Source organism: Excalfactoria chinensis, chromosome 21 (genome assembly GCF_039878825.1).
Source record: "Excalfactoria chinensis isolate bCotChi1 chromosome 21, bCotChi1.hap2, whole genome shotgun sequence".
NCBI classification, from domain to species: domain Eukaryota; kingdom Metazoa; phylum Chordata; class Aves; order Galliformes; family Phasianidae; genus Excalfactoria; species Excalfactoria chinensis.
Genome location: NC_092845.1, coordinates 2,820,976 through 2,847,503, shown reverse-complemented (window position 1 = coordinate 2,847,503; position 26,528 = coordinate 2,820,976). Strand labels below are relative to the sequence as shown.

General features: G+C 53.2%; 1 protein-coding gene across 1 annotated transcript in view; it reads right to left on the bottom strand.

Moving 5' to 3' along the window:
* Nucleotides 1-26,326, bottom strand: part of SORL1 (sortilin related receptor 1) — a 33,147-nt gene extending 6,821 nt beyond the window's left edge. Inside the window, exons 1-38 of the mRNA XM_072354714.1 lie at nucleotides 26,069-26,326; nucleotides 20,795-20,911; nucleotides 20,593-20,718; nucleotides 20,170-20,331; nucleotides 19,503-19,570; nucleotides 18,807-18,987; nucleotides 17,670-17,771; nucleotides 17,357-17,526; nucleotides 16,894-17,086; nucleotides 16,623-16,740; nucleotides 16,232-16,305; nucleotides 14,989-15,077; nucleotides 14,727-14,905; nucleotides 13,986-14,172; nucleotides 12,986-13,114; nucleotides 12,682-12,767; nucleotides 11,463-11,635; nucleotides 10,883-11,014; nucleotides 10,577-10,668; nucleotides 9,640-9,886; nucleotides 9,210-9,348; nucleotides 8,763-8,936; nucleotides 8,491-8,604; nucleotides 8,184-8,306; nucleotides 7,646-7,765; nucleotides 5,744-5,866; nucleotides 5,507-5,614; nucleotides 5,080-5,214; nucleotides 4,744-4,875; nucleotides 4,007-4,141; nucleotides 3,627-3,782; nucleotides 3,201-3,350; nucleotides 2,780-2,908; nucleotides 2,460-2,586; nucleotides 1,686-1,855; nucleotides 1,332-1,444; nucleotides 991-1,095; nucleotides 133-205 (exon numbers count right to left, since the gene is read on the bottom strand). Coding sequence (XP_072210815.1) covers nucleotides 133-205; nucleotides 991-1,095; nucleotides 1,332-1,444; nucleotides 1,686-1,855; nucleotides 2,460-2,586; nucleotides 2,780-2,908; nucleotides 3,201-3,350; nucleotides 3,627-3,782; nucleotides 4,007-4,141; nucleotides 4,744-4,875; nucleotides 5,080-5,214; nucleotides 5,507-5,614; nucleotides 5,744-5,866; nucleotides 7,646-7,765; nucleotides 8,184-8,306; nucleotides 8,491-8,604; nucleotides 8,763-8,936; nucleotides 9,210-9,348; nucleotides 9,640-9,886; nucleotides 10,577-10,668; nucleotides 10,883-11,014; nucleotides 11,463-11,635; nucleotides 12,682-12,767; nucleotides 12,986-13,114; nucleotides 13,986-14,172; nucleotides 14,727-14,905; nucleotides 14,989-15,077; nucleotides 16,232-16,305; nucleotides 16,623-16,740; nucleotides 16,894-17,086; nucleotides 17,357-17,526; nucleotides 17,670-17,771; nucleotides 18,807-18,987; nucleotides 19,503-19,570; nucleotides 20,170-20,331; nucleotides 20,593-20,718; nucleotides 20,795-20,911; nucleotides 26,069-26,272 — 5,155 coding nt within the window. The 5' untranslated portion in view covers nucleotides 26,273-26,326. The remainder of the gene's footprint in view (nucleotides 1-132; nucleotides 206-990; nucleotides 1,096-1,331; nucleotides 1,445-1,685; nucleotides 1,856-2,459; nucleotides 2,587-2,779; nucleotides 2,909-3,200; nucleotides 3,351-3,626; nucleotides 3,783-4,006; nucleotides 4,142-4,743; nucleotides 4,876-5,079; nucleotides 5,215-5,506; nucleotides 5,615-5,743; nucleotides 5,867-7,645; nucleotides 7,766-8,183; nucleotides 8,307-8,490; nucleotides 8,605-8,762; nucleotides 8,937-9,209; nucleotides 9,349-9,639; nucleotides 9,887-10,576; nucleotides 10,669-10,882; nucleotides 11,015-11,462; nucleotides 11,636-12,681; nucleotides 12,768-12,985; nucleotides 13,115-13,985; nucleotides 14,173-14,726; nucleotides 14,906-14,988; nucleotides 15,078-16,231; nucleotides 16,306-16,622; nucleotides 16,741-16,893; nucleotides 17,087-17,356; nucleotides 17,527-17,669; nucleotides 17,772-18,806; nucleotides 18,988-19,502; nucleotides 19,571-20,169; nucleotides 20,332-20,592; nucleotides 20,719-20,794; nucleotides 20,912-26,068) is intronic.
* Between the last annotated feature and the right edge of the window lie 202 nt (nucleotides 26,327-26,528).

The following is a 26,528-nucleotide window of genomic DNA, read 5'->3' as shown; positions in this document are numbered from 1 at the left end:
GAGCGATGCTGGAAGAGCTGGTGGAGGTGCACCCTGCCTAGCCCAAGGTAGGACCTACATGAATCAAATGGCAATCCACCTGCAGGCCTTTGAGCGATGTACGGCAATGTTTACTGAAATAACAGCACTCACCTTTGCCTTTTATGGTGGTGATGGATTTAGAGACGCTCCAGTTTCCCACTCCTCGACTGGTCACCGCAGCAACCTTCCAAATGAGACGGTCAGTTAATGTGAATGAATGTCACCAGCAAGACATGATGCAAACAGAGCGAGGTAAGAGCAAGGTTATGGGCACGGTGGAGTTCAGGGAAAAGGACTTTGAAGCAAACAGTAGCTTGATTACTTGGCAATAAAATGCTTATTACAGAGATAAAGCAGACTACTTTAAGTCAATTAAAAGATTCTAAATGGAGGAAGGGGCATCCTCCCTGCAGATAACCGCTCTCTTATGAAATCCTATAACCATACAACAGAATGGATCAGCCCCAGTGCAGGTAAGAATCATGCCTGTATCCACAGGTACCCAAGCTCATCCTGCATGTGGACACTGGCAGTGTACATTCCCCAAGGCTTGGCACACTTTCACTTCGTGTCCATTCTATTAGCAATCACCCAGACTCTCCCACGTGTGTGCCTTCTCCACACCTACCTGCTGCTCTTTGCAGCCATTCATCCAGGAGCAAATTTATCTCAGCCCCAGATCTGGTGCAGTTGCAGTGACACTGGAATGGGCAATTGGTAGAATGGGTTTCATAGCACAGCTTGGCCTCTTGGGTGGAAGAGCAAATCAAGGGGCACAACTCCGGTCTTAAATCTATACACATTGCCAGTGCAAATGCCAGCACCCCAGTGAGGGTTGACATTAAAAGGCTGGATTTTAACATCATACTTCTTCAGCAATTGGTTGGCTGCACAAGACTTGAACTGCCTAGCAAAGAGTAACAAGGTCGTGCAGAGTTCTCCTATAGACTGAGCTCCAAAGATGCTCACCCGAACTGTGTACAATGTGTTGACCTGTAAGTTCTTGATCTCGGTGTAGTTCTTGGTGGTTCTGAGGGATGACCACTCCTTGGAACCACTGCTGCTGTATTCCACCTACAAGCACCAAAACTGGGGATGAGAACTCAACAGGGTCAACAATTCTGTAGGTCTTTCTATCCCGAAACGTCAGCAAAAAGAATTAATCAAGCTTAGAAAGGAAGCCAGAAAGAAAATCATGGTTTTGAGGATTGTGTTGCTGCCTACAACCCCATAGCATTGCTCTCAACACCCTGTTCGTGTCCCTCCAGCCCCCTGCAGATGGCTGTGCTCAGAACAGCAGCAGGACTCACAATGAATTCCCGTATGAGGCCGTGGGCATTCACAGGGGCACTCCAGCTGCACGACACCACCCCCTCAGCTTCTTTTCTGAGGGCTAACTGGAGGTTAAAGGGAGCATCCGGCACTGGGGGGAGAAGCACAGGCATTAGGATTGATCACAGCTGTCATCTGAGCAGCAAGAGGAGGGCAGGGTCTGCCAACAAAGCAGAGGGTAGACGTGCTCTTCTGGTGGGCCCCAAGCCCTGCTCAACCCTCACTGGGCCAATGGATGCTTCTAGTGATAGCAGTGATGCTAGGTGTGCTGGTTCATTGCTTTTTATGAACCCCCTCCCAACCTCCAGCTTAAACCACACAGCTCTGCTTACATCCTTCGGGTACCCGCAGGGTGATGAAGTCGTTGGTATTGTAGACTCTGCTGAGACACTGCACTTGCACCTTCACCTGGTAGGTGCAGTCAGGCTTCAGGACCTTCAACACGCTGCTGGTTTTGTTGCTGTGGGTTTCCAGAACCTTCCAGATGCTTTCCCCAACCGTCCTGCATGAGATTCAAACCCCTTCAGTCAGGGATGTACTTGGTGACAGAGTGACACGTAATCAGTTTGTATTTTAAGAGCATGCTGTTTAGTTTCCTGGGCAGCAAAGCCCACCACCAGCTTGGAAAGCTGTTTCAGAGTCTGAACTAAGTGTAGCTCGGTGCCTTATTGGCACCATCACCATCCTCTGAGGTTTGCCCTCACTGCTGTGCTCTAATTTCTTGCCTTTGTTCTCATTGTTAGCAGTCCCACAAAGACAAGTCCCAAGCAGAAACACAACACCCAATATGCCCACATTTCTGTAGAGTAAACAATCTGTAAGAAACAAAGGCGGCTTTTCACAAGGGTCCCATAGCTGCAGCTATTTTGGGGGCCGCTTTGCATTGAAGCATTAGAAGATTTTCCAACTAGAAATAGATTGCAAAGCTCTGTCTTTTGAAATCTGATTCAGTACAGGGCCTTGCTGTAACTACATGTGCAGATCATGGAACCATTAAGGTTGGAAAGACCACTAAGACCATCCAGTCCAACCATCAGCCCATTAATCACTGATGTCTGTGCTTCTCCTGCCCTTCATCCAATACAAACAGTGAGGCAGTGGGGTACCTGTAATATATGTTGTAGACACAGGAGGTTGAGGACATCCTCTTTGGCCGAGCCCAGGTCAGGGTGATGGCACCAGAGAAGTCGGCCGTCCACTGCAGGTTCTGTACCTTGTATACAATGGTGTCATCTAAAACAGAGAGTGTGAGCCTGCAGGAGGGAATTCAGCCCTTTGCCCAGAACAGGAGTTCAGTTCCACTGCCAAATCATAGAGGCAGAAACTGACTGAAGGAGCACCTGAGGGGTGCAGTGTAGGTGACATTCTGTGCATGCTCACGTGCATGGAAACACAGAGCAGGGAGATGGGTCAGACTGCAGCTCACCCGTGCAGTTCCTCTCGTCGCTGCCATCAGAGCAGTCCAGGTACCCATCGCAGCGCTCAGTCGCCAGCAGGCAGGCCTCCCCATCCTCACAGCGGTATCCCTGGGGGCACGACAGCGAGCTGTGCGTTGCTGCAAGCAGAAAGGTTGCAGGGCTCAGTGCAGGGAAGGTGCCTGCAGGAATGGGGCTGAGTGCTGGTGTAAAAGCAGGAATGATGCCTGGATGGAGCACAGCGTGCCATCAACAGCCCTATCTCCACCCTGCTGCATATTCTAGCATGATCACGCCCATCATCAGAAGGACCTGGGCTCTGTCCCAGCAGGGAAGTCACCATCCCTGAAGGTATTTAAGAGATGTGTGGACACGGTGCTTAGGGATGTGGTTCAGTGATGGACCCAGCCAGTGGTTCAGCCCCACACTCACGGCAGCTCCTCTCGTCGGTGCCATCCTGGCAGTCCCGCCGGCCGTCACAGCGCTTCCAGTTGGGGATGCATTTGTGCAGCTGCTGACATTCGAACTCGGCCCTGCTGCAGCGGCCGCGCGGCGCTGGGGAGCTGGCGGTCACGTTGGGGTCTGCGGGTGGGAGAAGCGAGGAGAGAACCCAGCAGCACCGGCAGCGGTCCGAAGTTCATTAGATGGCATTGCTGCCGGCTCCACTAGATGGCAATGTCCTCCCATCTAGCAGCTAGCTGGGCTGCCTGAACTATCCTCGTTGCTGACTGCAGAGGGCTGGGAAAGCAACTGCTCTGCAGGTACCTTCAGCGCAGGTGTGAGCTGAAAAGCCAACCCAGCTCCCTCCCCTCCGTGTCCCCAGCCGTGATAGAGGAGGATTGAGGTGAGGATGCTTACGGGAGGTGGGACAGCCGTCCTCGTCGGAGCCATCGGCACAGTCTCTGTACCCATCACACACCCAGCTGTTGGTGATGCAGGCGCCGCTGCCGCATCGAAAATGGTTGGGGAGGCAGGTGGGAGGGACGGCGGTGGTGATGGGAAGGAGTGGGGAGCCTGAAAGACACCGAATAGAGTATCAGAGCACCAGCAGCAGAAGTGAGTGGGGAAAGCATGGCAAGACACATCTATGTCTGGATCCCAATTGGGATTTCCACACAGGCAGAACATGAAGAGGTGTGAGAACATGCACACAGCCCATTTGTGAGGGATTTGGGGGGGCCCTAGAGCTGGTGCAGGACGCTGGGGTGAAGCCTCGGTGCAGCATCAGGGACCCTCACCCTCACACTCCTTCTCATCCGACCAGTCTCCGCAGTCGTTCTCTCCATCACACTTCCACTGGTTGGGGATGCAGTGGCCATTCCCACACTGGAACTGGTAGTACCGGGAGCAGTTGGGGGCATCCGTTGGGTTTTCTGACAAGGAGAGGAGAGTTCTCTGAGCCCCAGTGCTATCTCAACAGCCTCGAACACAGCCAAGGTACAAGAACAGGGCACACCCCCAGTATCCTCCCAGCATTTTGAGCAAGATTCCTTCTCTTCCTCTCCAGCTCCCCCATTTCTCACAGCTGTCATTGCTTTGTTGGCAATGATATAATGTACGTGCACTGGGTGCAGCCAAATAGCTCCTATGGTCACAGAACCAGCAATAGAGCACAGCAGAATCAGAAAAGCAAGCCCTGAAGCTTTGCAATGAAGGCACAGCTGCTTTGCCTGGCTGTGCACAGCTCCTAGTGCTGCCCAGGGAACGCTGATAAATATTGAACTTGGCTGTGAGCTGCCTGTCTGCTTTGGGCTGGGAATCTGGAGGCAATATGGTCCCACCAGACTCACTCAACCACAACATGTGCCCGCAGATCGGATGCACAGCATGATGCAGCTCATCTACCTGCAGAAAGAGAATGGTGCACACACGCACGTACATGTACACATATAGATGCATGGAGCTTGTTCCCTGTGCTCCTGGTATCCAAAGGAGTAAGAAGCCGTAATGACAAGGACCTTGAGGTTTTGCTCACCACAGCTTGCTTCATCTGAGTAATCACCGCAGTCATCCATGCCATCACACTTCCACACCAGGCTGATGCACACCCCGTTTGAGCACTGGAAGCTGAACTGGTCACAGGTGCGGTGGAACTCGGGCTCCTGAGCTGCAGGGGAGGCACGAGGGGAAAGTAAGGGTCAGTGTGGGGCTGGAAGGGAGGCCGTCATGGACTTCAGAAAGCAGAGCATTACAGTCCAGGATCACTGCTTAGGAGACATGGCAGCTTTGTGGCACCCTCCCCATGCATGTGGTCTCCTCACTCCAGCCCTCCCTGTACAAAGTGCCTTGAGATGCACAACACCACGCTCACCACATCCCGCGTAGTTGGCGTCTTCATCGGAGCCATCCTCACACTGGATGTCACCATCACACACCATGGAGTGGGACAAGCACTGCTGCCTGTTCTTGCACACGAAGTCCATGTAGCGAGTGCACAGGGGGATTTCTGGGGGAAGTTCAGGAGGAGGAGATGGCACCACGGCAGGCATTGCCTGCAGAAAGGCCACTGTCATTTGCACAGAGAAACACCCAGATTTCATGGTGTGTGCACTGCCCTGCATGGCCTGTCCTCACTCAACAAGTCACAGCACATATGGCTTGGAAGGATAAGGAAGATTCAATCCTCCTTATCCAGCACCTTTCATTTGCCTTTTGCAGATGCTCAGAGAGCAGCTCGTTTCCTCAATACCAACGTTATCCCACCATGGGCACAACTCTCAGCAGCCCCCAGCACTCACCACAGTCCTGCTCATCTGAGGCATCGGCGCAGTCGGTGATGCCATTGCAGTGTTTGCTGGTTGAGATGCAGGTGCCATTGGGGCACTGGAAACCGTTGCATTTTTTTTCTGCAATTAAGTAGATTTTGCCAGTTTTCAGTACCAAAAGCACAGCCCCTAAACCCTTTCCCCCTGAGCCCTATTGGAGGGGATGGGAGTTGGCCTCAGCTCTTATGAGGTGCCTTTGCAGACACGTACCGCAGATGGTGGGGTCCTCATCAGAGCCATCCTGGCAGTCAGCATCGCCATCGCAAGCCCAGCGCTGTGGGATGCAGTGCCCATTGAGGCACTGGAAGCTGGAGGCCTCACAGGTGCGGAACACTGATGGGAGCAGAGCAGAGAGAGGGTTCATTTCTTTCTGTGCTATATTTGCTCACAAACCCGCTGCAACCCAGGGATGGCTTTCAGAGCCAATGGAAATGAGAAAACTTTGGGGTTATAAAGGGATCAAGGCTTCCTTTGGGCTCCTTTTAGCCAAGGATCTGCTGCAGGGTGTGCTGGTTGAAGCCAAGCGTACATGGTTGCTCTAGAGACAAACAGCACCCTCCAGCCAAGCGAGCACTCAGTGCTATCAACAAGAAAAGCAACGTGCAGCCTAATTAAATGGCACGCTCGTGAATTGCACATCAGCTTGTGACATGTGCTTGCCAATACTTCAGAATGCCACAGTTTGATGGCAGTAATATTCTATTAGGCATTCAGTGTGAAAGGTAATTATTTCAGATAAGAGCAATAAATACAGCCAGCCGAGTCAGACGAAATGTTTCTCAAATAATTGCGATCCTCTGAGATAATTTTAACTTCAGGCTTTACCAACCCGAGATGCTTTTTGAAGTAGGTTCTGTTCTGGGAGAAATTCTCTCTGGAGAAACTCGTACGAGAGACAAGTGATACCAATATAAATTAAACCTCTTTAGACAGCGATGTGCACGGAATGCCAACAACTGCAGCCCTTTGAGCATTGCTATGCACCTCGTGTGCTGGAGGCACATCTAACCCTGCGGATAGAGGATGCAGGAGCTCAGCTCAGCAGATGTGATCTCCCCCCAGGGGCTCTTGTGAGCCCCATCAACACCCAAAGGCCCCATCAGCACCCAATCCTGCACATTGCTCCACAGCACAGCCACTTGCCTTTCACTGATGGCCTTAAGCTCTCAAAACTCCATCCTCCTCATGCAGCACTTGAGATCTGGGGCTTTTTTAGAGTGAAAAAGACTGCTACGTTGTTATCAGCTGGGTTTTCTGGTGGGAAAAGGCTCTATCTGGGTGTTAGCATCAGGAAACTGCTTTGGAATGCTGCTTTTACACTGTTGTGTTGAGGATGGCTGAGGGCTGTGACTGTCAAACGCAGTTAGACAAGGAGGCTCACAGCGCAGGGCTTGCTGTGCCATGGTGTAAACCAGGAACAAAAAGTATTTCTTGAGATTTCAGCAAAAAAAAAGAGAGCAAATCTGCCACGTGTGACTCCCATAGGCATGGCACTTGCTTTACATTCCCAAACCCATTGAGAGCAGCAAGGCTGCTCCGAAGAGGAGCAACTTCCCAAGCTGAACCTGTCTCTCTTTTGCAGCTTCTCCACCATTACTGGGTCTGAAGGAAATGCCAGTTTTCTGCAACGTGTTTCACAGCAAGAAAATGGCCAGAGTTCAGGCTCTGAAATGAGATCAGTGCACACTGCCCTGTCTGTTGCCTGCCTGCAACAAAGGAGCCCATTCTGAACACAAGGATTCTTTGGCTGCCTGGCAGCCACAGTCTCGCTTCCCTATTCAGCACGGCCTCAAAGGCACAGCCGGCACCATGCCATGATGCACCTCGAGCTGTTGGGGATGTGCTGGGAGCAGCCACTGCTGCAAAACTGATGCAAAACTGCTCTTCCAAAGCCAGCCAAATGCAACTCCTTCAGTGCAACCTCCCCAATGCAACACCTCCGGTGCAACTCCTCCAGTGCAACCTCCCCAATGCAACACCTCCGGTGCAACTCCTCCAGTGCAACCTCTCCAAAGCAACACCTCGAATGCAACAATTCAAACACTACTGGGAAAGGCTGTGAGCCCATAAAGAGGGATGGCAATACGTTATTGATTATAGCAAAGCACTTACTGGTACAGTTGGCTTCATCAGACCAGTCCCTGCAGTCGTTGTCATCATCACACCTCCAGGAGAGCCGAATGCACATCCCTGAGCTGCAGCTGAACTCGTCTTTTCTGCACTGGTGAGCCTCTGCAAAGAAGCACAGACAGCTGTCAGATGAGTTTGGGGCCTGGGGAAAGGAGGAGGAAAATTTCACACAGGTTACTGACCAGGGAGAGGAGGCTGATAGTTCAGAAGCAACACTGAGCAGCCCACGCTGCCACGTGCCTGTTGGGTGGCTACCCAAGGACAGCCTTTAATCTCAAGCAACTGTTTGGCTTTGGGTCAGGGGAAGGCAGGATGCTAATGGCACAGAACCTCCCTGCCAGACTGCAGCAATGGGGGAATTCACTGCACGTCTCTCATCTCCTGCAGTGATTGGAGGAGGCAGCTGTTGGCTGGGGCTTACAATGGGGATCTGGAGCAGCACTGCACTGCCCGACAGCACTGGGCTTTGGTCCTTCATATGGGGACAGGGAAGGAGGAGGCATGAAGCAGAGCAGCTCACCACAGTGACTCTCATCGCTGTTATCACCGCAGTCATCTTCCAGGTCACACTTGTAGGACAGAGGGATGCAGGTCCCTGATTCCCGGCAGCGGAACTGGGTTTCGGCATCACACACGGTGGTGGCTGATGGGGAGAGAAGAAGGTCAAAGTGGCCAATGTGAGATTCAGTTCCTAGGGCAGGAACTGCACTCTGAACACCTCTTGCTCCCCATGACTACAAAGGGAGCGTGGGACATCAGCTCAGATGCAGTGCCAACACAGCAGACATCTAAATTGGGACGGGCAAATGCCACCATGGGACACTTACGGCAGTTCTTCTCATCGCTCATGTCCCCGCAGTCATTGTTGTTGTCACACTGCCAAATGCTGTTGATGCAGTTCCCGTTGAAGCATCTGTACTGGTTGGGCAGACACGTGTTTTCTGGTGCAGAGGGGAAAACAAAAAGAGGCTGGCGTGAGGCATGACGTCACGTTCTTGGATATCAGATGTGCTCCTTGTCCCAAGGGCAGCTGGGAAGGTCGTCAATGGAAGAAGCTGCTACCTCTAATGACAACAGCAGGAACCAAGCCTGGTGTTACCTTCCTTCACGCAGGTGTTGTTCTTCATGCTGTAGCCATGAGGACAGTCACACTTCACCTCCCCTGAGGGCAGCACGGTGCTGGAAACACCCTCAGGGCACTTGCAGCTCCGGCCATTGTTGGACTTGGGCAAACAGAGCAGGCTGCAGGGGTGGGCAATGCAGGCATTCCGTCCTGGCACCAGGGAGGAAGGGGACACAATCAACAGGGGCTGCAGGCAAGCAGGAATCCCCATCCCACCCCCCATCTCAGCTTTGAGGTTGCAGCCCCATGTTCCTGCAGGCTGGGGGAAGTGCTCTGACAATCACAGTTCACTGCTTGGTGATGCAGCACAGAGACCCCATACAGCATTTGGCACGGAAAGCCATGGTCTGCAACCTGAGTTGGAGGGTTGCCTGGATCAATACCCCCAGCAAAGATAACCTGCAGGCTTGTGCTCTCAACTACCTGTTGTCTTTCCTCTGTAGAAGATTTTCATGTCCATGATCCCATTTAATCGGCCGACCAATGTCTCCATCCTTGAGCCGCTGTTTTTGGACGCCCGGAAGATGCTCAGCTGTGACCAGTCATTCCAGTAGATCTCATTCTGAAGGGCACACACTGCTAAGCACTAAAGCAACTGAGCACCCACAGCCACAGGGCAGCAGAGTGCAAATCCCTCCCAGCCCACTGGGAGGAATATGAGGAAGATATGGACTGGGATTTGAGCAGGAGTGGAAGCAGGAGTTGCTAGGTTGCAGGAGTTTGGGGGAACATGTCCAGAGCAGAAATAGAGTGAGCACTGTGCTCGCTGCTTCCCACCAAACCCAGTGTGCTAAGTCCTCCCACCATGCAATGGAAACGTGGACAAAGTGAACATGGTTGGCTGCAGCAGTACCTTAAATACAGCGATGGCATAGGGGTGCGGGAGGCTGTCCAGGATGACAGATCTCTGCAACCCATTGAAATCCACCCTCTCAATCCTATCCATGTAAGCCTCAGTCCAGTAGATCCAGTGGTCGTCCACAGAGATGCCATTGGGCCACCGCACACCCTCAGAGACGATGCAGGCAGCCAAGGAGCCATCCATGTCACTTCTGTAAATGCCAGGCCTGGAGTCTCCCCAGTCCGTCCAGAACATCAGCCTGCAACAGGCAGAGAGCTTACCCGCAACAGGAACAGCACAGCTTGTCACAAGGGAGCAGGTTATCAAGCAGAGACGTGAGAGCTTTGCATTCCCTGTCTCTTGTAAGAGGTGCCTTTGGGGAAAGGAGCTCTTTGCAATTCAAATGAGAGCAGCTTTGGATCTGTGAGCAGAAGGCAGGCTTACTGAGCTGCAGTTTGTGCTTCTGCAGGCTTACTGAGCTGCAGTTTGTGGGGCAGAACAAGTGCAGCTGGAGGTTACCTAGCCATGAGCTGCAGAGCAGCTGTTGAGAAGGTGCTGTCATGCTCTGCTGGCCACATGCACACAACCAGAGGCAGCTCAAGTCTACCAGTGTGACATCAGGGTCATGGCACTGGGGTCCCCATTGCTCTCTCCCAGCACTGGCACAGACTGCCCAGAGAATCTGTGGATGCCCCATCCCTGGGGGTGCACAAGCTCATGGATGGGGCCCTGCGCAGCCTGATCTGGTGGGGGCAAGCAGGTCAATGGCAGGGGGTTGGAACTGGATGATCTTTAAGGTATCTTCCAACCCAAGCCATTCCTTCACTTTGTGATAAGCCTTCCACGCAGCATCCCCTTGTTCCTCTTGTATGGCTGTAGTGTTAAAGGGGAGGGTCTGATCTGCATAGTATACAAGGGATCTGACAGCAGGTGGGGGCTCCTTGCTTACCCTTCTCGGGGCACCAGCGCCAGGGCCCTGGGTCGCTCGAGGATGGAGGAGTTGAGGACAGTGAGACGCAGGTCCCCATCTGGATTGGCAACCTGGAGTCGTAACAAAAGAGGAGGGCTGTGCTGGTTGCAAGCTGCATGGAGGGAAACTGCATGAAACCTGAGGCAGTAATTCATATTATCCCCATCTAACAGCTGCCGTGTGAATGCAGTGCAGTGGCTGTGGGGTGCAGGCTGGCAACCAGCAGTGGGGCCCCAAAGGCAATCTGGGGCAGTCCCCTCTGCAGCACAGTTAGTGTGATCATACCTCAATTTTGGGAATCCCAGCATTGACCCAGTACAGCAACTGGCTGAGTGGTTCGAAGGCCAAAGCTTCCACCGTTTCCAACCCAGTGCTTATGATTATTTCTTGCCCAGAGCTGCCATTGAGACAAAGACGCTGGAGGAAAAATAAGGAGGAAAAAAGGACTAAAAAAGCAGAACCTTCCCAGCACTGAGGTTAGCACAGTGTGCAGTTAAAATGGGAAACTGAATAATTCTGAAGGTATCCACATCAGTGTATGCCACTGAAAGCAAAAGCATCTTGTTTTGTCAGGCTTCAAAGATCCCCAAATTTTGGGGTCAAACTGTCCAGAAAAGACAGAACCATATATATAAACCATATATCAGATAATAGATTTCGCTGGAAGTAATTCAGCTGTGGAGCCCAATGCCCTGAGCTCAGCACTATTTGAGCCTAACACACTACATGGGCACACTCATTGAGTTCCCCTCCAACCCAAGCCATTCTACGATTGATTCGACAGCAGCAGAGAGATGGGAAATGCCCCCAAAACAAGATGCTGACTCTCAGGCTGCCGCTCTCACCCTGGTGAATCCCTGCTCACCTGGATGATGTCCAACGTGACGTCGGCCCAGTAGAGACAGTTGTGTTCATAGTCAAAGTCAAGCGCGACCGCCCCGCGCAGCCCGGCCAGCGGCAGCTCCTGGCTGAGCCCCGAGGCGAGGTCGTAGCGATGGATGGAGTATCGGGTGGCGTACAGGATGAACTCGTTCTCCTCTGCAGGGTCAGAGTTCGTTACTGGGTTGTTGTGGGCTGGGTTTTATTTGGTCATCCTGTGTTTTTTTGGGGTGCTCGTGGGGTGAAGAGGAAATGGGTTTGTTTTTTTTTCCCATTGCCCTGACCACGTGTGTTCCAGCAGAGCAGTGGAAGGGAGGCAAAGGCCCTTTGTCTCAATGGGATTAGGTTAATTAGAATACGCTAATAGCCTTACATGCTCCCCTTATTCCCTCGCAGCAACACTGCAGCTATTGTTTATGTCAGAGGGCTGAAGGAGGAAGTAGGGATGGCAGAAAGCATTGCGACCAGTACCTTGCCACGTTAGCACAAACAAAACACTGATCTCCCATTCCTCTGAGCTCTCATAAAAAACATAACGGTGCTGCAAACCTGGGAGTTCTGGGGGACACTTTGCAATGGGAAATATCCCAGAGGGGTTGTGTCCTCAGTTTGTGCAGAACCAAACCAGCCTGGAACCAAGCTCCCAGGCATTGCATGCTGCAGGTAAAGTCCATTAATGCTATTAACAAGTGGGGCTGATGTCAGAGAGCAGCTTTGGCTACACACCCCTAATGGGATTATATGGAGCTAAGAAACAGACACCGCACATGAAAGTGTTACCAGGGTGTGAGCCACCACGGAACTGAGGAAGCAAGGGTTTGTTTTCTGAGCTCTTTGCAGCTCTCCAAATAGCTCAGAGGGCACGGCGGGGTGAGGAGCATGTCGGTCCTGAGTGGGGAGGAAGGCTGAACCTGCACCAGCCAGCACCAAACCAGCCCCAGGCTGGAGCTGCAGCGTGACAGCAGATGAAATTACAGCAGCAGAGAGCAGAATGCAAATAGCTGGCAGCGTGTGGGCACGGGGAGCAAGTCAGTGCCTTGGATGTTTGAGAGTAAGTAGACGTCGAGGTGAAATCTCACTGGGTATGGGCATGAGGATAAAAGGGCAGCCTTTGGCGTGGCCTCAGTAGGCATCACTAATTCATGCCTAATTCACAGTAATGGATTCAGTTAATGAATGGGCTGAAGCCAAGCTCACGCACTCACCAGCCAGGGGGCATGGCAGCATCTCCCCCTCCAGCCGTGCCTCGATGTCACCACCCATACAGGTGTCCCCAGAGATCTTCCGGTAGCTGCAACACACAGAGTTCATTGCTGTTGCAGCAGCATTGGTAACCACTGTGTGCATCAGAAGCAGCCAGTGCTTCTCAGCTACAAACTGGATGTTGTGCTGTATGGCTCAGCATGCAGTCCACTTACTGTCACCTGCAAGGTGTGCGTGCATTGGGTTTGGTTATATCACCATAAATCCCAGCCTTTAGATGATGGGGTTCCCAAGCACAACACCTACCCTCGAGTCCTCCTGTAGGTTGAGCCCACAGGGCACGGTACTGGTGGGTCATAGGGCTTCCCTGCAAACTCAGGGTCTGGGACACAAACTTCTAGAGATAGATCCTCGCTCAGCTTGAAGCCAAAATCACTGCAAGGAGAGACACGGTGTTAGCAGGGAAGGGAGAGAAGGACAACAGAGCTGCTTTGCTGTGCTATTATTGCAAAGTGTGAAGATCTCAGTCCAGTATCTAGCTGTACAATAACATTCAGTTGTGCATCTTAGCTCCTTTCCTTCAGGACTTTTCCCCACCATCACTGAGCCTCCCCATGCTAACCACTGGGGCTGGGCTCCCGGCCAGCTGGCCCATGTCTGCACCTCAGCATTCCCATCTGTAAAATGGAAGCTGTGATGTGCTGCTGGCTGGGAAACGCCCTGGATGAGGCTACACCACTCTGGTTTTGCTGTGGTTCCAATGCTCCCAGCTGGCTTGCCATGAGCCAGATTCCTCTTAGATCTCAGCAAGGGACAGACAGGACTGTAGGTGAAAGCTCAGCCAGCAAAAAGCCGTTCACTTACTAACCCCAAGCCTTTGCCTCTGAGTGCCAGAACCCATCCCCTAATCCTGACAGCTGTGCGGTTTCAGCTGCAGATGAAACGACTCTGCAGGGCCAGCTGCATTCCTGCAGCTGTGGGGTCACAGGGCTGCATCACAGAGCATCTCTGCGTGTGACAGTAAATTGTCTGCCACCATTTGAAAGAAGGTGATGGATTAACAATACCTTCCCCTTGTATAGAACCTTTCAGAGGTTCCCCAAAGGCTCAGGGGACATTAATTAAGTCTCACGCCCCATTATTAATGAAAGGATGTTTTCAGTCTATTTAGTTTCCTCCTTGCTATAACATCAAGCAGCGACACAAAGGGCAGAGTAAATTGGATGTGTGTCCACTCAGAGCAATTGGTCACAGATATTTATCTCAGACGTACAACCCAGACCAAAGGAAATTAATTGGTATTTACCATTCAAAGTCTTCCCTGGTACAAGAACAGTTGGAGACCATGACAGGCCTGTCAAAATCTTCCCCATTGAAACACGTCGCATGAGGAGTCCTCCTTTTGAAAACAGTTTTATGCCCCAGTAAGCACTCATTGCCTCGCTCGTCTGAGGGCGACCACAGCTTGTAGTCGTTCTCTGTGCACGGGACCCCTAGAGAAGGGACAAGGTTGGGTCAAAGGTGGGCACCTCAGACTGCACTATGGGGCACCTCATACTGCACTATGGGGCACCTCAGACTGCACTATGGGGCACCTGGACCTGGGATGTGGGAGCAGCTCTGCAGAGCCCATTGGCACCCTACAAGGATGCCCTCTATTGGCATGAGATGAATGTTTTGCCCTAGATTGCAAGGTTTTTAGCCCGAAACAGATGCCAGTGATACTCAGCCCAGCAGCTCTGCTGCACTGATGGGGAACTGCAGTGCTTTGTTTAACTGGAGCCGTTCTGGTTGCCAAACAGATCCACTTCTAACAAAACGTCAGGGGAATCCGCTACAAATTTCAGTCGAGCAAATTCCTCTGCCAAGCTTAACTGCTCTTTGATTAAAACGCTGCCTCGCAATCAAAGCCGGATCTGGTTATAAAACATTCATGGGCAAAGCCTTCAGAAGGCTTTTTTTTCTTCCTCGTTCCTGTTGAACAAATCCCTCGGTGACAAGGGATGGGGTTTGGTGACAGCATTAACAGCCAGGGCAGGACGCTCACCCAGCACATCGGAGGTGTTGACCTGCAAGATGAGCCAGCTGTGGCCATTCTCTTTGTAGGAACCAAAGATGGTGAAGATGGTGCTTTTCTCCCCAGGCTCTGTCAGCAGCCCATACACAAAAACTGGCTTCTCTGAGAAGGTGAAGGATTTCCACGTCTCTCCTTCATTGGTGCTGTACCTGCAGGAAAAGGATGGGGATGGATGCGAAGGGGGAAACCCCACCTGGCATAGGACATCCCAGCTCTGTGCTGCAGCCCTTACTTGAGCTGGTCGGTCTCCATGCCCTGTGCAATGGCCACCAGGATGCCCCCGTGGTCACCCCAGGTGTAGTAGTGGGGTCCTGACAGCACCTGAAAGAGAAACAGTGGTGAAAGGAAGAAGGTCAGGCACAGAGATACAGAGTGCAGGGCATTCTGCAGACCCTACGTTGTTCCTGTGCATTAGGATGCCCCAGTGGAGCGCTGAGATCACCTGCAGCACAGCACGTCACCCCCAGAAAGAAACCATTTGTGTTTCCCCTCAGCATAGAACCACTTTTGCTTTCCTATCTGGGTTCAAAACAGAAAGCACAGATCCACCCGGCTCCATTGGTAGTGTGCACCAACCCACCTGGGGATGCTCTACAAGGGTCAGTGAACACTTTGGTGCCTTTTATCTGCTTTTTGAGACCAGAACAGTGCTCTGCAGAGCAATAACCCTTCCAGCAGCTTCCAAAAACAGGAAGAAAATGTTGTGCTGCTGCTTCTCCCCCCAGCTGAGCAACAGCCACGTGAGGCCGTTCCACACCTCTGCACAGAGCACAAAGGCTGAGCTCAGTACGGTGTGCCCAGGTTCTGCTTGTTCCTGATGGGGCTTAATTGCTCTGCAAAGCAAAGAGGAGTGAGCCAGAGGACTGCACAGACACAGCAGTCGGCTGCTCTCACTGTCCATAAGCACTGCTGTTTCACTGAGACCCAGAGGCTGTGGCAGCAGCCAGACCCGTGGCATGCCCAGCACTAACCCTGCCCACTGGATACTTAAGGGGAGGAAAAGGAGGCTGCCTAAAGCATGTGATGAAACCGCTTGCAGATGTTGAAATACCGTATTATGCTCACAGCAGAACACACAGGCAGACCAAAAATACCACCGCAGACCAAAACACCCGCTCAGTAAACAGCACCAGATCTGCATACATTGAGGGCAGCATCCCCCGGTCTGGGAAGAGGCTGGAGCCTCTCCAGGCACTGTGCAGAGCTCTGGCTGTCAGTCCTGTCCACAAGGGACTGTCTGACCTGCGCCGAGGACACATCCTATGAGCTGAACAAACAGAGCTTGAGCTGCATCTGAACCTGCTGCCTTCAGCACGAGGCAGCCGCGCCTGCTCCTACATCCATTGCTAATAGGGGCATTCAGCATCTTCTGACTGCAGCTCAGAGCAGCCAGGTCACCTTCACTGCCTACGGGCTGCAGCTCCCCAATCTGTGCTGCTGTCAATACTCTGAGCTGCCAACCAGCCAGCCCTTACCTCTCTCCACCTCGCCCCAGCACTGCTTGAGATGTAGACGTTGGTTTTCTTCGCCATGCTCTTGCCAATGGAGCCTAGGAGAATGAGAACAATCATCCCTCTCCAAGAAGACACACTTAAATGAAGGCAGCCTTGAAGCTATTCTTGTCTGTGAGCAAAATGCCGTGATGGAGGAGTGGGTTTTTCCCACTGTAAGCCAACACTCTTAACATCAAATATTAGAAGGACTATCACAAGTTTCAAAAGCAGCTGGGGAAAAACACATGGCTATAAACGTGATCAAACAAAAGGAGCTGGTGGTTCTGCAGATGTTCCATGGAGATGTTCCATTTGTTTTCTACAGCAAAAAAGCAAGACAAATGACAAACAGCAATAGAAGGAGAAATGGTACCGGTGGCAATGATCAGCCCTGGGGCTGACTCTTTGGAGAGGATGGGCATCCTCCGCAGCTGGAAATTCAGCAGCTGGCTCAGGCGCTGGGTCAGGTGGAGGGAGCAGCCCTGGGAAAGCTGGGGAAGCAAAGCACATCATCAGCAGTGCCTCAGTCCCACCTCATCCTGCAGCCTCTGCTTTGGAAGACGAGGGGGGTTCCCATGCAGCACCCTGCAGGCAGCTCAGCCTGTGGACCCTTCTGTCTCTTGGGAGCCTGGCTCAGCACTCACCTCACAGTGTGTCTTCTCCCCATAGCGTGTCTCTGCTGGGGGCTGCAGGGGCTCCCAGGTGCCTCCCTTGTCGAAGGTGATGACAGAGCGCATGTTCTCCTCGCTGAAGGAGCCGTTGAGCAGCGTGGCAATGTACACACCTCTCACACCCTCGACACGGTGGAAGTCAGCAAAAGGCTCATTGGCAAAATATCTGCCAAGGGGATAAAGAATAAAGAGTTGCCAGAGGGTTGTGGTCAGCAGTTCAATGTCCAGGTGGAGAATGGTGATGAATGGTGTTCACAAGGATCTGTCTGGAGGTGCTCCAGGCCAGGTTGGATGGAGCCAAGGGCAATCTGACCCAGTGCCTGATGCAGTGCTTGGCAACCTTGCTCATAGCAAAGGGATGGAACTGGATGACCTTTGAGGTCCCTTCCAACCTAAGGCATTTTATGATGATTCCACGTACTTTGGAGCATGCTACCTGACCAGAGTGTCGCTGCCTGCTCCTCCTGGGCTGTAGTAGAGCACGTTTTCTAATGACAGGGAGAACTTCAGGCCTTCTGCTTCCGAGATGTAGAGGTTGGTACGGTTGTCATCGTGGCTGACGCACACAAACACCTGGTCCTCTGATGCATCAGCGATGTAGTACTCCTGTGGGAAGCAAAGCAGTGCTGTGCAGGCTTTAAGTGCATAGGCAAAGGAGCAGGGTTTGCATACAGGTCAGTGTAGCATTTCCTCATAGATAGCTAGCAGTAATTCTCCACCCTGCAGCAGGGAGGTCATCCACTACTTACCTTAATTGGATGCTTGGTAACGAACTGGGCCACTCGCATCGGCTTGCGGTTGAAGGAAACCCAGAGCTGAACTGATGATGGCTGCAAGCTGCCCGGCAAGCGCTACAGGGAGCAGAGAGAAACATCAGCAGTGGCTCCAAACCTCAGAATCACCCTCATCTCTGTGCCTGAACCAACACTGTGGGGATGGGGACGGCATTCCCGAGAGCAGCAAACACAAGCATGCCTCCTGCTGCCTGTTCTGGCAGCTCAGGTGGAGGCACAGAGACCGGATTGGAGCAGAACAGCCTGTCCTTGCCTTCCTATTTTTAATGAGTTGCACGAAGGAAAAGACACCAGAGCTGAGCCAAAAAAGCAGAAGCTGGGGGCAATGTGTTTTGTGCAGGTTGCCAACAGCAAGCACCCAAACCCAGATTTAGGCTCCAAAAATAAGCGGCCTGATTTTATTCGACTCCACATCACCAAGCAACCACAGCTCCCAGGGAGGGGAGCAGGAGTCCCCAAGCCCCTCTGGTCCCAGAGGGCTGTGCAGGATAGGCTGCCATCTCCTTGGGGACATTGACCGTCCTCATATCTCACCAAGCCCCAGCAGCGCACCCAGATAACATCTGCTAACCACAGCAGGCACAGAGCCAAGGCAACGTGCCCTGCAAGTTGCAAGAGAGATTTCTGAGAAGCTAGAAGTGCTTTTCAGTTGGGGGTGATGTTGCTGAGAATGCACAGTGAGAGCATATAAGAGCCACCTGCAAAGGGCAAAGCGCTCATTGGAAAAGGCTTGGTGGCAGCAGCAAGGAGAAAGCAATGCTTGCATCTTCCAAACTGGAAATTGCTCCTTGGGTTCTAGCATGGTGTCTCTGGTCATCTGTGAAGGACTCGCCCTCACTGAGAGCACAGATAAGCCATGCTGCAGCATGTAAGGCTGCCTGGTCCCAGCTCACGCTTGAGCTAATCCCTGCTGACAAGCAGCCTCCATTCACCCAGCCCCGTCCCCCCTCCTGCCTCTACATCCACCCCATGCATTTCCAGCCCTGGTGCTCTGCAGCCTGACCTACTTCTGCCCACCCTGCTGACGTGCAGGGCACAGCACGGCCAGCGCTGCTCCATCTGCAGGATCAGCTGAAGGCTGTAGGGACTCACCACGGCCTTGGTGGCAAACAGGTACTTGTCCCTGAGCTGGAAGTCATCAACATCTTCCAGGATCACCTCTTTATTTTCTCGGCTTTGGAAGAAATCTGTGCTGCGAATGATAGTGGAGGTGCCGGAGGGCTCGTGCCGCTCGATGTACACCGTGTTGGGCTTATCATAGGGCTCAACACCCCTGCACAGCAAAGAATGAGAACGTTCTTAGCACCGTTGCACTCACAGAGCAACACAGAAGGCACAGAGGAGCCAAAGCCCCTTAAAGAGATGTGTTTGGCATGCAGGGTCTGGGGAAACTGGGAGCAGCCTTGGCTGCAGCAGGGTGCCCTGAAAGGGGGAGAAGGCTTTGAATGGCCCAGGAACTCTAAGAGGGGAAGGAGAACTGGTCACAATGTGGGGAATGTAATTGTAATGATGTTTGCATGGGTGTGTTCGCCTCCTGATGTTATCCAGGGCTCTGTGCTTCCTATTTGTGTTGCAGCTAAGGCCAGGAAGGATGGGGTTTGGAGATGTCGCAAGCCCTGTTTGTCAGGGGACGTTCTTTCTTGTGTGACCCTGAGGAGATGAGCTGGAAAGAAGAAAGCCTGTGGCCCACATGCTCAGCCCAGGGATGGGGATGGGAGCACTGCAGTGCAGGGGGACACAAAGCCAGGAGGGAGGGAGCTGGATGGAACACAGGGCTACAGCACGTACCAGGAAAAGGACTTGACATGCTCCTGTATCATTATCCAGGTCTGGCCAAAGTCATCTGATTTCCAGAGCTGGAATGAGAAAGGTGAGAGATAGACCTGGATCTTGCAGTGCTCTCAGAGCATGCAACCCAAGGGAGGGCAACCTTCAAGACACCAAAGCTCAGGCAGCAGAAGACAGGGACACATCCACCTCAAAGCTGCACCATATCCACGACTTCCATGCCTGGGTGAGAACCACCCAAGCAGGAAAACAATGCCCTCCCTTTATAGAGCTGCTTGGTTGTACAGGAACTCAGAAATAAAAATAACTTGCTCTGAAGTGCTCATGGTATGTGTGACAGCAAAGATAAACCTGAGGGCAAGAGCCTCTCCCTCCTGGAGCATGTCACAGTCACAGGAGTGCTCTGCCACTGCCCAGCTGCGGGTGGGAGGAGGGCAAAGTTCCTGAGTAGAGATGGTATCTCTTATTTCACCAGCAACAGCAGCAGCAATAAACATACGAGCCCGGAGGCACATCAGCCCCACTATGGATCCCACACTCCACAAGGGCAAACCACATGCACTCATTAAGCACTGTAGAGGCCATTCCTGACTTAGGTTCTTCCACTCCCATCAGGGAGTAGTTGGGATAAAATCCAGGGCCCTCGTGCCTTGGCAGCTGTGCTCACCTGCTTGTTGGGGTGGGATCTGTCGAAGCCCAGAACAAGGTTGGGGTTCCTGCTGTGCAGAAGGAGATCTGCTGCCCTAAAGGGGATCGAGAAGCCCTGGATGCTCTTGCAGAAGTCAGTGGTGATCCAAAGGTAAGGGACAAAGGCATCCACAAAGATATACTGGGGGGAGAAGAACCAAGAGGGAAGAAAATCAGAGCAGGCACTTGGGGACACGGTCAGTGGGTATAGTGGGGATGGGCTGGGGGATCTGAGCCATTTTTTCCAACCTTAATGACTCTATGATGATGGTGATGGGCACACAGCCCTTAACTCTGTCAGCACGAGCTGCTGTGGGTGCAGCCCCCCCACCACCCCGCTCCCCCAATCCCTTGCACCCCAAGGGGCACCACAGGGCACCGTGCCCCTCTTGTTCCCACTCACCCGCTGGTTGTTGGCCGGGCTGTGGTAGAACTGAGCGATGGCCACAGCACTGCTGTTCCCATCCCCAAAGCTGAACCGCTCCGAAATCTTCTTAAAACTCTTTCCATAGTCATAAGAGATGTAAACCTGCAGCAAGAGACCCAGTTACAGGAGCAGGGCTGCAGGATGCCAGGCAGGGGGACAGGCAGCTCACAACACTTACATCGTTGTTTTTAGGGCCCAGCAGGGACAGGCTGTCTCTGGCCAAGGCCACGATCACATTGCTCTTCTCTCCTGCCCAGTGAACGACCATCTGGTTGTGGGAGTCATTGAGGCTGACCTGCAAAGGGAATGGGCACTGTGAGCCAGAGCATGGGGTTCCCTCCTCCTGGGGAATGCATACAGTGGCATAAGGTATTCAAACCTGAACAGGACTGAAACAATCCCAGGGACAACAGGACCCTGCGGGGTCAGGGGGAGGGTCAGGGCTCCATGGCATGGACCACCGCTTGGATTTGAGTGCTCACTATGTGCTGCCAAGTAGTTAAAGCACTCAGAGAAACCTTCCCCAGGGAGGAGGTGGTAAAGGAGGATCCACTGTGCAACCCATGAGTCTGAAGGGGTCAGCGCTCATTTACTCTTCCTCATAGCAAGAGGATTTGTGAGATGAGCAGAAGCAAAGCTAAAACCAAGGAAGGAGAAGCAATACAAACCAGGCTGGCTAGGCAAGGGGCCAGCACAAAACAAAGTCACCACCTTACAGTGATCTCTATGCTGAGAAGGACGCGCAGGTATCCAAAACAGAAGCTAGCAAACCCATTGCTGCATGTGCTCGTGCTGTACCTGGCAGCAGCAGAGCAGGGCTGGTTTCTATGGGGAAGCTATCACAGCATCGCTGCAACGGGGCTCAAGGTGCTGCTGTGCAAAACACAGCGCCCATAGGGAGCTGCAGAAATACAGGGCTAAGCCCTGCTTAGGGCTGGAACCCAGCAGCTCCTCCCCCTCAGTGATAGGCAAAGAAATGCGTGGAAAAAACGATGGCTTTATTCCAAGAGAGGCAACTGAAACAGAAGTCCCCAAATCCCTCTTACGTAATGGGTTTGTGCAAAGGGAATAAAAGGAGCAAATTAGAAAGCAGATAGGGGGACAGTGAGCATCCCCCAGGGCCACTGCCTGCAGCTGCATGAGCTGTGTCCCCCAGCCTGGGGCTCAAAGATGTAGGGCTGCAGGCAGCTGCACCCCAGCAATGGGGGCAGTGAGACCTTGGGGATGCAGGGAGGAAAGAGAGGGTGATGCTCCCCCACACACAGCCTGCAGCATGAAACCCATGGCAGCTCTGCATCCCCAATCCAGCATCCCCTTTTTCATCAGATCTGACTCCGTCTACAAGCAGGAGCTGTTTAGTGCCACCTGTTTGGGTCTATGGCTGCAGCAGGGATGGACGCCCCCACAAAGTCCCCTCCTGGGGAAAGCCTGACCTCCTCCCCATGTGTTTTCTCCAGGTTGGGTTTGTTGACGCCTCCGTGACATTTTCAGTAGCACTTTGCAAGTTGTTCTGCAAGAAACCTGACACTAGGTTAGCTAGAGAAACAAAACAAGAGGAGGCTCTGACCCGTGCCCTGCTTTAAACTCAGCCAAACGACCTCTAAAGCATTATTCCCCATGAACAAGGAGACCGAACCACAGACAGTGCTCTGTCCTTGAGCAGAGGACCAGGGCTATGTGGGCAGAGCCAAGGCCTGAGCAGCAGCTGAGCTACTTCCCAGAGCCACCTTAGCCGGGGCAGCTCATTAGGGTCAATTATCACCAGTTTCCCCTGATGGAGAAACCTTCTTCAGGAGCTGCCTGGTTCCACAAGCAGGCAATGGCTGGTGCCCAATGGAAACAGCACTTAGGAGAAAATCATCATAATGGGGCTGTGTTTTGCTTTCTGCCAAGCGATTAAGGATACATGAAATATGCATGAAACTCTAATTTGTCCTCCTAATACGTAAGGTGCCAAATGAAGTCCAGGAGGGGAGAAATGAAGCCAAGATGTAAGGGAGGCTGCTTCTATTTCTAGTTAACATAGCTTATGTACTAGTGATGCTCACATTCGTATTTCCTGTTAACAGCAGCTTCCCACAATCGAAACCTCTGCTTCAGAGCAAGACAGCAACCCCAGAGCTGCCATCACAATAGAGCTGGCATGAAGGGCATCCCTGTGAGCACTGTGCAGGGATGGGTGGGGGATATGAGCTGTGATTGCAGTGCGTGCATCAAAGTGTTGCCGTGCTCTCTGAGCCCCCACTCCATTGGGGTGGCAGAAGAGCAATGCTAAAGGGGGTCAGGGCATCACAGGGGGGGAGGGGGATGCAATGCATTGCGTTGGTGGCACACATTGCTCCTCGTGCACTCCCACCGACGCTCCACTCCTGCACCTTCTGCTCAGCACAGAGCATCTGTTCCATCCCCGCCTGGTATTTTAAGCCACCTCCTGTGCCTGCCGTGGTGCTGCCTGTGGCTCGGGCTGAAAATGCCAGGGCTTGAAATCACCCATATGAAACACGAGTGACTCATCTCAGCCAGCGCCAGACCCCTGTTAATTGTGTTAATACCGAAATCATCTGCTCGCAGAGCTGTTTGCTCCCTGCTACAGCCAACACAGCTCTCCTTTTGCTGTTGTGCCTCAAGGAAAGGAGGAAGGACAGGGCTCAGGGCCTGGGGACCTGTACCAGGATGTGCTGCCAGCACCAGGACACGGGCAATGTAGATCACAATTAATTATGGTCCGATGGGCTGTGATTGATTTCTCTGGTCACGGAGCCGGATGGTGTTTATCCTGTAATGTGCATTTCTCTGTTCTGGAGAGCAGAAAGGTTCTGCAGCGTGGTTTAGGGTGCTCATGGCCTCAGAAGAGTTCCTATGCTCTGTGCCTGGGGCCATTCTTGCTGTGTGCTGGCAGCTTACGGGTGCACTCAAGGTAGCAAGCAATGGGCTCAAACACCTTTCTGCCCACCAGCACCACGCATGAAGATAAACACTGCTCTGGCAAGGAAGGAGGCTGCTCTCCCAGTGAGTGTGTTGCTTTCCTGGTCATCTGTGAGAGCTTTAGTGCAACAGGGATGGGAACATTTCCTGCACAGAGTCGTCTCGGTGCAGTGATTTTAACAGGAGATGAATTCTTCTCTGCTGGGCTTTGCAAAGCTGTCGTAAAGATGAAGGTCACTGAGTAACAGCACAGGGGAGGAGCTGGTGGTCATCCATGTGGGATGCAGGAGCGCCTGGCTCTCCGAGCACTGACAGCTGGGCAGGTCTTCAGGGGTGGGTTGATGGGAAGGTCATATGGTCCTCTTACAGTGCAATGGTAAATGGATAGAAAATGATGGAACCCGGTGGTTCTCTAAGGCAGGAGAGGTTGTCACCAGCAAGCCAGCACCTGAGAGCGAAGGAGGTTCTGAGATGATTTGACTCTATGGTCCTGGGAGGGACAGGTGGACGTTGAGATGGGCAGCAATGGCTGCAAATGCTGTCCCTAACCCACCCCCCTTCCCCTTGCAGGGCCAGCAGATGAGCTCACCTCCTGCCCAGTACCACCCATAGCATCTTCACGTACCCTTCTTTTTGTCCAGTGGCTTTGGAGCGCACCCCCAGCTCCAGTTCTGGCTGTCACAACGTGTCACTCCATCATTCCTATTTGGCTATAATGCAGCAGTGATGGGCAGCTCTGCATGAGCAGTGCCATGAGGTTACACCGGGGCAGGTCGAGCCAACACACAGCATATGGCTGAGTGCACTGCCAGGCACGGGGAGCAGCACGTGCCCCAGAGAAGGGTCCCCTGTGGGGCTCTTTGTGGCTTGCTCCAAGCACTGGCACCTTGCTGATGTCCCTCTGCTACCAACTGATAACCCCATCAGCATCAAGGGAGCAACAGAGACACGGGAAGGGGGTGGGGACCACACAATGCTTGTGACAGGAAGCAAGCAGTACAGCATGTGGCTTTGTTTTCTCTCTTGCTCGTAAACCATAGTGCTGGTTTTCGTCCTTGTTCCTTTTGTAAGGCACCATGATATAAAGCACTGTATGGCTCAGAAGGGTTGTGTAGGGCTAATGAAGTCCTGGTGAGGTACGGTATCTGGGCTTTAATATGCTCACATCCAAAAGCAGCAGAAGGGCCAATTTTTGCATTAAAGCCTGCAACTGTTGTGTGTATTGCTGCCAGCAAGAGCAATTCATTGCTCCAAGCAAACCCCTTCCAAATGCTTCAGGCAATGAGAAAAGACCCAGCAGAGACCAGTTGTATGTGTAACTGCCCCTGCCTGCTCTATGACCTGCTCTGGATGTCACTGCAGCCTTCCAAGCATTCCAAGTCCAAGCTACAGGTGCTGCTCTCCACCCTGACCTGCCAGGGTGACCTGAGTGGCAGCCATGGGGGGCTGAAGGGAAAAAAGCCCCTCGTATGTCCTCACAGTACAGAGGAAGGGGAAATCATTGGGAACGGAGAAGGTTAAGAGGGAAAGTTCTCCCTTCCATAGGAGGGAAATGCAGATGTGGCTGCTGCCCTCGGGCAGCCCTTGGGGTACACAGTGGGACATGAGCAGCCTGAGTGAGCGGGGTCACACGAGGCAATGGCACAAAGTTTGGTATATGGAGTAAAACACAAAAATAATGGGCAGGCAATGGCAACCTGCAGCCTTCCAGGGCAGGAACACGGGCAGCATGTCCTGTTCTGACACCCCCCACCCCAAAAGTGAGGTAAAGTGGTCCCAGCAGCAACACTTGCTAATTAATGGAGCCTGTGCAGGGATGCTCTCAGGGACAGACATCTGTATGCTTCTCTGTGCTCAGCCAGCTCCTCACATCAATAAGCAAGGGCCAATTGGCCAGACACGCAGCCAGGGAGAAGCCCTCCTTACAGAGCAGGCTCAGCACCTCACAGCAGCACAATCTTGGGCTAAAGTCCCCCTTTCAGCCCAGTTTAGGGGTTGAAACGTCCCATTTGAGCACATCTAGTGGGAGACAGACGCCAGCTGCAGCTCCCAGCCTTGGGATCCCATTGCCCGGAGCCAACCTGGCCGTGTCCCCGGCTCGGACCCATGAGCGTGTCCTGCCAACCCGGAGGCACGGCTGGGTCTCGATGGCTCCGAAACCAACCGGGGGAGATGCCGGGATAGATGGAACCACGCTCAGCATCTCCCGGTCAGCTCCGTTTGGAACAGGGTCTAAGCGAGGACGCTCGTGGGTTCAGTAGGGGGCTCCGGTGCCTGGGAATGGGGGAGGGGGGAAGCACGGAGCGCAGTATTCACCCTGCTAATGCACACCGTGAGGGAGGGGGAGGAACACAGGCAGTGGGGAGGGGGGGGGGAAGAGAGGGGGGGGAAGCGCTGCATGGGTGATGTAACGCACCGCTCCGCCGTGCGGTTGGTTTAATGAATTAAGAACAAATAAATGAGAAATGATGCGGAGGTGGGAGGGAAAAGGGGGGAAAAAAAAGGGGAGGTCGCGGCCGCTTCTCACCTGTCCGTACACCTGGATGGGCTCCGGAGGACGCTGCGCTGCGCGGCGGCTCCGAGGGGGCTCTTCGGCTGCACCCGGAGGGACTCGCAGCAGCTCGGAGCCGCCCCCCGCCGTCAACCCCGACAGCAGCAACAGCGACAGCAAAGCGAGGAGGTGCGGGGGCAGAACGGCACCTCTCGCCCCGCCGCTGCTCCGCGTCGCCATGTTCGTGGCGCGGGGCCGGGCCGCGCCGTGCGGGACCGATGGAGACGCGCCGCCGCCCGGTCAGAATGTGCAATGGGCTCCACCGCACCGCCCCGCGACCGCCCCCAAAGCGCTGTGTTCACCCCCCCTCCCCTCTTCCTCCCCTCCGCCTCATCATCTCGGGGTTAAACCGAACCCTCGGGGTGCGAACGTCGGGGGAAAGCCGTCATCGAAAGGCTTAGTGGAAACGGAGCAGCCGTCACACGCGAGGGGAAAA